General features: G+C 44.2%; 1 protein-coding gene across 14 annotated transcripts in view; it reads right to left on the bottom strand.

The window, feature by feature from the left end:
- Positions 1-13,489, bottom strand: part of NAA16 (N-alpha-acetyltransferase 16, NatA auxiliary subunit) — a 96,851-nt gene that overhangs the window by 28,563 nt on the left and 54,799 nt on the right. For 10 of the 14 annotated variants that reach the window (XR_011470767.1, XM_070408990.1, XM_070408992.1 and 7 more), the window contains one exon: positions 5,138-5,244. The exons of 3 other annotated variants lie outside the window; for them this stretch is intronic. Coding sequence is in view for 10 of the 11 variants with exons in the window: in XM_070408990.1 (XP_070265091.1) it covers positions 5,138-5,244 (107 nt within the window). In the remaining variant the exon portion in view is untranslated. Of the gene's footprint in view, positions 1-5,137; positions 5,245-11,191; positions 11,639-13,489 lie in introns of those variants that run through there. One more of the 14 variants, XM_070409001.1, reaches the window with a different exon arrangement.

Here is a 13,489-nt window from a genome sequence, read left to right as displayed (position 1 = left end):
TCTGGATGATGTCTGTTTTGTCTTTTAGTTGTAGTTTTGAAGTGGTTCTGCGAGGCAGCAGTTTCCGGTGTTTACCTATGCCGCCATCTTGGTTTTTTTTCCTCTTGGTTGGGTTTGATTCCCAGTTACTGGCATGTACCTGGGTTGCAGGTTCAATCCCTGGTCCAGGTTAGAGCACATGCAGGAAACAGCCAATCAATGTGTCTCTTACCTCTCTCTTTCCCCTCCCTCCCTCTCTCTTTCTCAAAATCAATGGAAAAAATATCTTTTGGGTGAGGATTAGCAACAACATAAAAGATAACATTTTTAACCCACTATGGTCAATACCACTCTATCAATCTCACTTAGAATATCTGTAACTTAAACAACTTTCTACCCTTAGAAATTCATTACTCAAATGGTTTACTTTACAGAGCCAAATATCTTTTCATGAACTTACAATGCCATCTTCTGGCAGTTGCAAAAACTGCAGCTACAGCCAGTTTTAAATATGGGCATATACATTTCGCCTCTCCAGGGTGAAACATTTTTAGTCAATTCAATAATAAAACAAAGTACAACAAAACATATTGAAGTTACATATAATTCTTCATAAAGGAGTATAAACACTATTGAGTAAAATAAAATCTTCAGTTTCAGAACTTCAAAATAATATTTGATTGAGAAAAAAAAATCAAGAGAATGTAAAGCCCACAAGAAATCTCCTAAATGAAAAAAAAATTGCAAATAACACTAGCTCCTTTGTTCATTAGGCATATTTCTTGAATCTAAAAAATTTATATCAGAGATTCCAAAATGGCAGCAGAATAAGTGGAAGCTACACGGACACATTCCCAGGACCAAACTGGAATTACAACTAAAATACAGAAAAACCATCCTGAATAAACAACTGAAGACTAGCTGGAGAGAACCCTGATAACGAAGGAAGTGGAGAGCGCATAGAGACTGGTAGAAACGGCAGAGGCGCAAAAGGGCTGGCTGGGCTCCCACAGACAGTAGGTCAAGTTCAAGGGATATCTCAGCTGTGGGGGTTCCCACTGAGAACTCTGGGGTCTAAACCCCAAGCTGGACCCCCTCCCCGCACCCCCCCCGCCCCCCCCCCCGCCCCCCGCCCCGCCAGAAGAGAGCACCACCAGAACTGAGAAAGGTGCTCACAAAAAATTTGGCTGTGAAAAGCAGCAGTTTCTGTCTGCCAGGTAGGGCCAGCTGAAAATGCAGGCACCCTCTTAAAGGGCTAACACATAAATTTTCATGTGCAGCCACTCACCCGGGACTCCGGCAGAGGGAAGGGAGAGTGGACTAGAGCTGTGTGAGCAGAAGCAAGGGTTTGGGGCTCCAGGGTTAGACCTCAGAAGACAGACACCCGGGTTTCCTGAGCTACTCCCCCACACTGTGGAGGACATCATTCTTCCAAGGCGGACCTTTGCTATCTAGGCAGGTTTTGCCTGAAGGAAAGGCAATTACCCCACCCTAAGGGAAAACCCATTACCCCACCCTGTGGAGTTTCCAAGGCCCATTAAGAGATTGGGAATAATAGTCTGTAAGCAGAAGCAACTGCCTCATCCTGTTGGAAAACCATCATTCAGAATTGCCTGAAATCTGGCTCAATGGAAATGCTATAATTAGAGAATTTAATAAGCACATTGAGACTGGTGGAGGGCAGAGATGCTAAAAGGGCTGGTCTAACACCCACAGGTGGCATGTTTAAAACCGGAAGGGATATCTTGACTGAGGAGGCCTCCGTGAAGAGCAAAGGGTCCCACCCTACACCAGATCCCCCAGCCCAGGGTTCAAATGCCAGGAAGAGAAGACCGCAAAACTTTGGACTGTAAAAACCAGTGATAATTGTGGCTGAGTGACACAGAAACTGCTTGAATCGGAGGCATTCCTCTTAAAGGGCCAGAACATAGATTTACTCGGACTCACTCCCTCTGAGTTCCAGCAGTGGGGCAGCAGTTTGAGGGTATCCAGGGATATATGGGGAGGAGCTGAGCTGTCTGGCATTGGGGCAGGAACTCAGGGGCAGCTTTCTCTCAGACGAAAGTGCTGGGACCTCCTCTACAGAGCGCTGATTAGCTGGCGCCATGTCTCAGTCTCCATTAATCTAGCCCACACTGTTAACCCCACCTTGGTGATTCCCTGCCACCGAAGCCATTTCCAGTGGCTTATCCATACAACTGGCCTCTTGACTCAGGCTTCAGACTTTCCAAAAATCTCTCAAACTGCAGATGGACTCAGTTTAAGACCAAGTGCCTCTTTCCTAATTTTAAGAAACAGAAAAGTATTGTTCTCTTTATTCAAGAACTAGCTAAACTATATTCATTAAAATGTAGGCTTGAGTTAAAACTAACAGTACCAAGTGGCATTTTAAGTACCCACTTGGCATCATACGTAGTTCTTTACGACACTGTTGACTATATTCTCTATGCTGTACTTTACATCCTCGGGACTATTTTGTGACTACCAATTTGTACTTCTTAATCCCTTAACCTTTCTCCCCTAACCCTCCCCACAACCCCTCCTCTCCGACAGCCACTTGGTACTGTTGTACTAACTCATTTATCCATGCTAACTTTGAAAGCATACATAACAAATTAGAAAGTCCACAATCATACTATAAAATAAATGATTAATTACAAAATAAATACAGACCTCTGGTGACAATGTCAAATTTATAGAAAAGTGTACCAATTAAATACAAACACCTTTAATCATCTTAGTGCAAATTTCAGACTAACATACACTTTGATAGTACTTACACTTCACGAATATAATTTCAGTTCAAGAGAATAACATTAGAACAGAGAAAATTATTAAATCACTAGAGGCCCAGTACACAAATTCATGCACGGGTGGGGGTCCCTCGGCCTGGCCAGCAATCTGGGCCAATCAGGCCATCTCACCCAATCCCGAATGGGGCTGATCAGGCCGGCTGGCTGGGGGGAGGGATTGCAGGAGGTTGGTCAGCTGTGGGAGGTTGGCTGTGGGAGCACACTGACCACCAGGGGGCAGCTCCAGCATTGAGCATCTGCTCCCTGGTGGTCAGTAAACATCATAGTGAGGTTGTAATGGTCGCTTAGCCTTTTATATATATACTAGAGGCCCGGTGCACAAAAATTTGTGCACTCGGGGGGGAAGAAGGGGTCCCTCAGCCCGGCCTGTGCCCTCTCGCAGTCTGGGACCCCTCGGGAGATAACGACTTGCTGGCTTAGGCCTGCTCCTGGGTGGCAGAGGGCAGGCCCAATCCCTAGGTGCAGCCCCTGGTCGGGCTCAGAGCAGGGCTGATTGGGGAGTTGGGGCACCGCCCCCTGTCATGCACAGAGCAGGGCGGATTGGGAGGTTGCGATGCCACCCTCAGTCACGCTCAGGGTAGGGCCGATTGGGGGGTTGGGGCACCGCCTCCTGTCACACTCAAGGCAGGGTCGCTGGGGAGGTTGCGGCGCCACCCCCTGTCACTCACAGAGCAGGGCCCATCAGGGGGGTTGGGGCTCCGTACCCTGTCACGCACAGAGCAGGGCCAATCAGGAGGTTGGGTGCTGCCCCCTGTCATGCACAGAGCAGGGCCGATAGGGGAGTTAGGGCACTGCCCCCCCGTCACACACAGAGCAGGGTCGATCAAGGGGTTGGGGCGCCGCCACTGTCACACTCAGGGCAGGGCCAATGGGGAGGTTATGGCTCTACCCTGTCACACACAGAGCAGGGCCTGTGTGTGTGTGTGTGTGTGTGGGGGGGGGTGGTTGGGGTGCCACACCCTGTCACACACAGAGCAGGGCCGATCAGGGGGTTGGGGCGCCTTCCCCTGTCACGAACAGAGCAGGGCAGATAGGGAGGTTGTGGCCCCGCCCCCTGTCACTCACAGAGCTGCAGGGCGATCAGGGGGTTTGGCCGCTGCCCCGTCACGCTGATCCCGGTGCCGGGAGGCCTCGAGGCTCTGCAGATCCCGGTGCTGGGAGGCATATTACCCTTTTACTATATAGGATAGAGGCCAGGTGCATGGGTGGGGGCCGGCTGGTTTGCCCTGAAGGGTGTCCTGGATCAGGGTGGGGGTCCCCACTGGGATGCCTGGCCAGCCTGGGTGGGGGGATGATGGCTGTTTGCAGCTGGTCACACACCCTTCAGGGTGTGGGTCCCCACTGGGGTGCCTGGCCAGTCTGGGTGAGGAGCTGAGGGCTGCTTTCAGGCTGGTGGTTGTTGACTGAAGCTCCCAACCGCTCCTTTTTTTTTCTCTTTTTTTTATTTTATTCTGGGCCAGCTTTAGCTCTGGCTCTAGCTCTGAGGCTTCCGCTGGTTTGTTTGCGTTCTATAATCGAAACAATGTATAACTCCAGCTCTGAGTTCCCGGGGTTTTGTTTAGCTTCTATATTTGTTACAAAGTTTCTTAGAGTTGCAGCTCAGAGGCCTGCAGCGCAGGCGGGGAACGTTGGAGTCCTCCTTCACTACAGCAAGCAAGCCTCATGTTCGCTTCCAGCTGCCTGGCTGCCGGCCGCCATCTTGGCTGACAGTTAATTTGCATATACTCACTGATTAGCCAATGAAAAGGGTAGCCGTCGTACGCTAATTACCATGTTTCTCTTTTATTAGTGTAGATATATGGACTAGAGGCCCGGTGCACAAAATTCATGCACAGGGGTGTCCCTCAGCCCGGCCTGCACCCTCTAAAATCTGGGAGCCCGTGGGGGATGTCCCTCTCACAATCCGGGACTGCTGGCTCCTAACTGCTCACCTGAAAGCCTGCCTGATGGCCCCTAACCGATCCCGTCGGCCCGATTGCCCCCAAATGCCCTCCCCTGTCGGCCCAATCACCTCCAACTGCCCTCCCCTGCTGGCCCAATCGCCCCCAACTGCCCTCCCCTCCCGGCCCGATCGTCTCCAACTGCCCTGCAGGCCTGATCTCACCCCCAACTGCCCTCCCCTGCTGGCCTATTTGCACCCAACTGCCCTCCCCTGCTGGCCATCTTGTGGTGACTATCTTGTGGTGGCCATCTTGTGAGGATGTGGGGGCAGACATCTTGTGAAAACATCGCACGACGCCACATAGGCTTTTATTATATAAGATAGCATATTATTTACATGGAAATCTTTCTAAAATAATTTAGTAAAAAGACTACAGCAAAAGTGAATGAAGACCAAATTTTACCTTTTCTGTATTGTAATATAAAGATTTCAAAGTAGTAAACAACGGTGGGCAGCCTTTACTGAAGTTAACTCTCAGGAACTTATCCATTAGCTCTCTAAATTTTTCACCTAGAAACAAAAGTGTACTTTGTTATGGTTTGATTAATACAAACAGTACTTAAAATGATTTTATAAATAAAAATCAATTCAGAAACAAATACCCTCCTTGCCAGTTTTTAAACCCAAAAAGTCAGTCAGCAGCATGATTTGTTTGCTACCAGCAAAAAGCCTAACACCAAATATCTCAGTTGGCAGCGATAGTTTTCCCTAGATCTAGGTTCAAAATATCTTTAAGGAACACTTCCAAAGATGGATAAACAAAACAACTGTGCAGCTTGAGTAAAAATATAGTCCCCATAAATATAGTCCCCACCCTAAATATAATCCCCATAGCAAAATATCTTTCCTATCCAGGACAGAGTCAGTCCTATGAGAAGACAACTCATAAAGGACTCTGAATATTATAAAATGATTATACTGTAACCAGACTATATTCAAGTAGCAGACAAAATATTTTTAAAAAAATATTTGCGGTATTTACAAATGTTCCAAATCAACTAGTTATTTATTTCAACACTCATTCACTCCACAATCATCTATCAAGCACTGACTATGTGCCAGGCACCATTCCCAATACTGGGTATTAAAATTTAAAAATCATGGAACTTAACATTTCAGGGGTAAGAAAGACCATAAATAAAAGAACATATGTTATTAGACATTAGACTGAGCCCTGGGGCATTCTAACATTAGAATTAAAATAAATACCCTATTTGCAATATCAAGTAAATACTACTACTACTGTTAAAGCTTCCCAAAAAATTTTTGGTACTACTTTTCGAAAGCAGATAAAAAACTGAAAAAGATATTAACATTAAATACAAAGGTTCTAACTCAGATATATGAACATTTTGACAGTAAAGGTTAATATATAAAGACATGTATTTGTCCACTCATTAAAAAAAAAAAAAAAAAAAAAAAGAGCTAGCTGGTATGGCTCCATGGATTGAAAATCACCCCATGCACCAAAAGGTCAGGCACATGCCTGGGTACAAGCTCAATCTCCAGTAGGGGGCATGCAGGAGGCAGCTAATTAATGTTTCTCTCATCAATGCTTCTATCTCTCCCTTTCCCTTCCTCTCTCTAAAAATCAATAAAAATATATTTTTTTAAAAAAAAGAATGCATGGTACAAGAACCAAGATGGCGGCATAGGTAAACACCTGTACTTGCTCCCTCGCACAACCACATAAAAATCAAAACTGAAATACGTAACTATCATCCAGAACTGCGGGGAAGAAGGCTGAGTGGAAGTACTACAAATAGAGGGGTAGAGAAGAAAGCACATTGAGACTAGTAGGAGGTGCGGAGGCATGGAACGGGCTGGCACCCGGGTGTGCCGCTTTTTTAATCAGGAGGGAGATACAAGCTCCTGCTTGCTCTGGGCTCCAGTGCCGGGCGAGACTTGGGGGCACCCAGACACATACTGAAGCATAGTAACCTCTATTTTGTAAAAACTGCTATTTTAAATTTTAACCATGCTATTTTGGCTTTTGTAAACACTTGCTTGAATAATGGAGAAAATAAGTGCAACTATCTGACCTTGCAAGCAGCTCCGCTGATGTCCCTGGTTACTCCCATACTCCAGTTATCTGAAATGTACCATGCTCAAGTTACAAGCTCAGGTTACAAGCTTCCTGCAAAATATCTACATAGGGCAAAGCCCACGAAAGGTCCAGAAGTATAATTCCATATTTGGGAAACAAAGGACTGGGAGAATATAAAAAGGGAGGGCTTCCTTCATGTTTTTGCTCAGAGTTTGAGAAGCAATATCCTCTGAGCCCGCTAGTGAAATAAAAGACTCCAAAATTTGGCTTAATAAGGCGTCCTCTGTTTAGCTCGCTGATTTACATTATAACATTTGGAGGCCCCAGCGAGACAGTGCTTACCAGCACTAGGTCTCAGATGCCAAAGGCCGACAGCCTTCTGAGGCCTGGCTGCCAGCCCCTAGGAGGTCCCCAGGGGAGGCGCACCACCTGGGAAGCTTCCAGGGCCCCGAAGACACTCCTTGGTGGTTCTGGCTGCCAGACAGAGGATGCCTGACATACCCCTGCATTCTTTCGGAGTCACCAGAAAACCTCTGGAGGTAAGTGAATGCGATTAGGGATTTTGAGTTCACTTTCCTGCCTGTCCGCCTGTGATCGGTAATCCTGTACTGAGAGGACTGGACGCAGTCATAACTTCTCTGGTAGATTCTTACCAAGATGTTGGTTGAGAATCCTGTTCTTGGGGTGTGGGTTCAGGGAGGAAACCCACATCTGTTTCTGTTAGGCCCTCACGGTCTGTTTCTGTTAGGGAAGTTGGGCAGGAATCCAGTTAACTGTTTAACTTCCGAGCAAATGTCTGCTGAAGTGCACTCCGAGTTCAGGCCTGCCTTTGGGGGCAGGGGAAGTGGCTCGGACTGACTGGTATGTAAATGTGAGTATGAGAGCCTGACTAAAGCGAAAGCTACTTTGTATTATACTGTGCTTTTGTGTGTTTTTGTTAACTGAGAGAGTTTAGGCCATCTGGCTGCAAACATAGGAGTATTTGTTGATGTTTTTGTCTCTGTTTAATTTGTTTGGGGCAAGCCCAGCTTTAGGGGGAAGCCCAGTAGGGCTGATTTTGAAATTCTGGCAAAACCAGCAAGCTAAACAGAGGATGCCTAATTAAATTATACAGAACTGTAAAAGTAATTGCAGGGTGGCATTCCAGCAGCTGCTAAGAATCTTTTTTCTTAGGAATTGTCCTTCTCTTTCTTTTTAAGTATTAGACCACTAGAGAACTTTTAATTTGCTTTTCCTTGATTTATGAGTTTACTGTGTTAGGTTAAAATTTTAAAATTCTAAGGTTAACTTAAAGGTATAAAATTTGTAAAGGTTATAACCCAGAGAAGTTTAAAACAAAGGCCGGCTAAGTTCCAAGGCTGCTGTCAGGAAAAGCTAGAGAAAAAATTGAGTTCTAAAGTTAACTATTTGCAACAGAGTTGTAAAAAGTCATAGAAGTCTCAAGGAGATTTATTTAAACAAAGAACCTGTTATTTACAGCTCCCTTATCTCTTACTGCCCAGGACAGAGGGAATAGTTAATGCAAAAAGGGAGGGGGAGAGGGGGAAAGATAAAAACAGAAAACAGAAAAAAATGGGGGGGGGGGAGGGCGGGGGAGCCATTTCGCTCTGAACAAAAGCCCAGAGGTTTCCAAGGGCTAAAAGGAAGATAGTACTTGCCAAACTCGGGAGGACGGAGAAATTTGAAAAACTCCGCCCAGCATCATGTCCATTAAACATCCAGTTGACAGCGTTAATATTAACCAGAATGTGACCGGGATGGAAGCGGGTGGCCCGCACATGCTTCTAACATCACAAGCCAGCGCAGACCAGCCAAGCCGGAACCAAGGCTAAACTTTGGAGCATGGCGGCAAGAGGATGGGGAGTTCTTAAATAAGGATGGACCGTATTCCAAGGGTGGCCCTACAGGCATAAAATACCCAGCCAGATTAGCATGTCCTTTCTTTGAACAGAAGGGGCAATCATAGTTAACAGCGTAATTAAAAAAAATAGTACTTTCACATTAAGTTATCCCTGTTTTAAATAAAGCTTTTCGGTAATAATTATGTTGATAACGAAAATCCAGTCCTCTCTCTCCCTATAAAGGCAGAAAAGTCTAAAAACAGAAACAAAAAATAACAAGGGCAATAAGACCCTTATCCTGCATTCCTCTCCCTATACAACCGGGGGAGAATCTAAGAAGTCAGCCAAGAGGATAATTTATAATCTCAGCCTCCCCCTCGGGCTCCAAGTAGCCCTTTGGTCACCACCAAAATCCAGCTTTTCTAGGCTGTGAAAGAATTTAGAGCTGCAGCAGTAGCCTGAGATGTTATCTCTAAGGAAGAATATAGCAGGTTTTGTTAGACAAGTTTTAATTTACCTCTTAGTTTTTATTACAGAAGTAAGGTCTCTTATACTTTGTTAGAGTTTTTGTTGTTGAAAAAGTAAAAGTACATTTAAGGTATGTTCATAAATATTAATCTGAGAAGTGTTATCTGTTTGCTTTCTGGTAATCATTGAAAAATTAGGGTTTCTAAGAATAAGGAATTCTAATACATTTTAGAAAAAAAAGAAAGGGCCAATCAGGTTGCTGAGGGTATAGCAAAAAGAAAGAATATTAAAGTAGAGATACTTAATAGAAGGTCTAAGGGATGGTTATGCATTTTTAAAGGACATAGAAAGAAGGTTTGAAAGCTACTTTAGAAGTATAAAATTTATAAAGGCTGTGTATGTAATAAAAAGGACAAGAGAATTATTAGAAGATTAATTAAATGATACAGACCAGTAAGCCAGGAAGAGTAAATAATTGCATTCTGCCTCCCTAAACAGAGGGTACATAGTTATGCCAAACTACTCAGGGGGACTGATAAAAGAAATCCAACTAGCATTATTTACTGTCCACACCCAAGGACAGACAAAGTTAGAAAAATAAGCCTTATTTTAGTCAGTTCTTTTCTACTAAAATAATTATATTTATCAGGTATTTAATAAAAAAGGACCATATTTTAATTATAGGAACTAAAGTTTGCTCACCTATGTTCCTAATACACTTTAATATATAATCTTTTAGTAAAATCAATTTTGACAATCCTTCAAGGGTTTACATTTTAAGAAACTTTTTCTTGATCTAGAATTAGCTTTACTAGTAGATCATCCCAATAGGCTCTGAAATGCCTCACGTTTGTTTTCTCTCTCATAAAGAAAGATTTTATATAAAGGTACATAGAAATCTTTGTCAAATACAGTTATAACTAATAGTTATTGATATAATATTATAGAATGTTGGGTTTTATAGACACCATTCCATATCATTTGCATTATAATGAAATCCATAAACATGTCATTTTAAATTTGTTCTTGTCATTTGGAGGCTGTTTTGTTATAATACATTGAGAAAAATATTACTCTGAAAAGTCCATAAAAAGAACTGACAAGGAAAATCGGAAGATCTTAAAGCAGGTCAGTATATTTTTCTCCCTATATGATCCCTCCGAAATTTGGCACTTCTTAATGAATGAATCATGGCAATGGATTTCTTTGCATAAATTCAATAACACCGGTTTCGAATAGTTTTATTGACCAAATACTTTGATTGGAATATCATGTTTTAAAGAGCCTGATCTGGACTCTGAAGACTTAAAGCCAGTAAGAGTGCCATAGAGAAAGCCTGGTATCATGCTTACTAGCTCTGAAAACAGATGGTGCTGGAATGTCAGGCCCATACTCTGCCATCACCGGCGATTGGCTAGGGTAGAAGGGGAGCAACGTGGGCACCTCTCTGTCCCTGCAGAACCCCCACGCACTCTAGGCCACAACAAATAGGAGGGTTACTGAGATGGGCCTTAAAGCTTAGGGCATGGGCCCCGGTAGAGCCACTGCAGGTGAAGAATTCACCTAACCCAGCAGATACTGCAGGCAGGCCTGACAGCAGCTAGATGTCTTGGCTTCTCTGCCCTAAGGGGCACATTGAGACTCAATCATGAAATTCTGGCAAAAGTGATCAATTACCATTCTTGTTGTGTTTATGCAAACAATCAGGCCAAACTGCATACAATAAGTAAATTAGTCTTAATCTGGCTCTTTTAATAAACATAATGGTAATTTTAAGGAGAAAAATTCTATTTCAATAGAAGTTATTAGAACTGAAATGTTTTCTCTCCCTTCCACCAGACCATTTGTTGTAACTCTTGCTGTTCTAATTGCTCAATAATACTAAATTTTATAATACAGTTTGTCTCTGCCAGGTCACAAGCCCACCTCCTTCTGTGCCCAGGCCTCATCGTCCCTCTGACAGCAAGGATCTCTTGGCTTTTTTTTATATATATAATTAAATCTTTATTGTTCATATTATTACAGTTGTTCCTCTTTCCCCCCCCCCCCCGCCCCCCCATAGCTCCTTCCACCCAGTTCCCACCTCACCCTATGCCCTTACCAACCCCACTGTCTTCATCCATAGGTGTCCGATTTTTGTCCAGTCTCTTCCTGCACCACCCACACTCCTTTCCCCCCGAGAATTGTCAGTCCACTCCCTTTCTATGCCCCTAATTTTATTATATTCACCAGTTTATTCTATTCATCAGATTTTTTAATCACTGATTTTTAGATTCACTTGTTGATAGACATGTATTTGTTGTTCATAATTTTTATCTTTACCTTTTTCTTCTTCTTCCTCTTCTTAAAGAAAGAATACCTTTCATCATTTCATATAATACTGGGTTGGTGGTGATGAGCTCCTTTAGCTTTTTCTTATCAGTGAAGCTCTTTATCTGACCTTCAATTCTGAATGATAGCTTTGCTGCGTAAAGTAATCTTGGTTGTAGGTTCTTGCTATTCATCACTTTGAATATTTCTTGCCACTCCCTTCTGGCCTGCATAGTTTCTGTTGAGAAATCAACTGACAATCATATGGGTACTCCCTTGTAGGTAACTGAGTTTTTTCTCTTGCTGCTTTTAAGATTCTCTCTTTGTATTTTGCCCTTGGCATTTTAATTATGATGTGTCTTGGTGTGGTCCTCTTTGGATTCCTTTTGTTTGGGGTTCTCTGCACTTCCTGGACTTGTAAGTCTATTTCTTTCACCAGGTACGGGAAGTTTTCTGTCATTATTTCTTCAAATAGGTTTTCAATATCTTGCTCTCTCTCTTCTTCTGGCACCGCCATAATTTGGATGTTGGTACGCTTGAAGTTGTCCCAGAGACTCCTTACACTATCGTCATATTTTTGGATTCTTTTTTCTTTTTGTTTTTCCGGTTGGGTGTTTTTTGCTTATTCATATTTCAAATCTTTGACTTGATTCTTGAGATCCTCTTGTCTGCTGTTGGATCTCTGTATATTATTCTTTATTTCAGTCAGTGTATGCTTAATTTCTATTTGGTCCTTTTTCATATCCTCGAGGGTCTCACTAAATTTATTGGCGGTTTCTAGAAAATTCTTGAAAAACCTTATAACCATTGTTTTGAACTCTATATCCAGTAGTTTGCTTTCCTCCATTTCTGTCATTTGTGACCTGTTTCTTTGTCTCTGCATTTTGGCTGCTTCCCTGTGTTGAGAGAGTGGCTTTGTGTGCTAGGTGTCTTATAGGGCCCAGTGGCTCAGCCTCCCCAATTACCTGAGATGGACACTCTTGGTGCACCCCTTTATGGGCTTTATGCACAGTCTTGCTGTAGTTAAGCCTTGATTGTTGTTGGTATCACTGGGAGGAATTGACTTCCAGGCCAATTGGCTGTGAGAGTCAGCTGTGTCTACAGTGGGAGAACTTCTGTGCTGGAGACACCCTATGGGGCAAGACTTGCTTCAGTAGGACTTTGGTGCTCACTGAGTCTTCCGCCTAAGTGTGTCCCTTATGAATCTGAGGAGTTGTAATCTGGATGGCCCCACTCTGACCACTGGGTACACTGGGTCTTGGATCTCTAAGGAGGTGCTAATTGAGCCTCTGCCTGAGGCTACCCAGCAGGAGCTACGGAGAGATCTGCAGATTCCTCTTCCTTGTTTGGGGTTTGGAGGTGCCCAGATGAGGCCCAGCTGTGAAGCAATGCAAGCTGCTGTGGGGCCTTGGGCCTTCTTTTGGATGTTCTGGGTCTCTCTGACCCAGCTGCAGTTTGTTAGGTAATTTTAGATCTCAAAGGGCCAACCCATTCATATGCAAAAGCCTCTGCACACAGCTTGGGTGGGGCAGGGTCTCAGGGAATCAACAGAGCAGAGTAAACAGCTATGGCTGACCCTCACCCCTGCCCTAAGAGTCCCCGGGTCTCAGTGTCCCGCGGTAATCGCTGCAAGCACCTCTGAGAGAAAGCCGCCCTCGAGTTCCGACCGATGCCAGACAGTCCAGTTATTCCCCGTATGAGTCTGGGTCCCCAGAGACTTGCCTGGAACTGGAGTTCAGAGCAGTCGGGAGCTTGTGACTCCCTCCCGATTGAAAAAGACAACCGCGTCCTCAGTTGCCTGCCCTTTCCACGTGTGCCTCTGTACCTCTGCCCTTTACTTCCGCACCTCCTCTGGGTCTCAGTGTGCTTTTCTCTTTCCTTCTAGTTGTAGAATTTCCACTCAGCCAGCCTTTCTGTGGTTCTGAATGATGTCTGTTTAGTCTTTTTGTTGTAGTTTTGAAGTGGTTGTGTGAGACAGCAATTTCAGGTATTTACCTATGCCCCCACCTTGGTTTCTCTTGGCTCTGAAAGAAAACTCTGTCCCTCTTCAGCATGGAAGTAGCCAGAGAGCCCCACTGACGTCCATTTT

The sequence above is a fragment of the Myotis yumanensis genome, unplaced genomic scaffold (genome assembly GCF_028538775.1).
Source record: "Myotis yumanensis isolate MYYU_CA2020_CCGP unplaced genomic scaffold, mMyoYum1.0.hap1 SCAF_3, whole genome shotgun sequence".
NCBI lineage: Eukaryota > Metazoa > Chordata > Mammalia > Chiroptera > Vespertilionidae > Myotis > Myotis yumanensis.
This window is presented reverse-complemented; position numbering and strand designations above follow the sequence as displayed.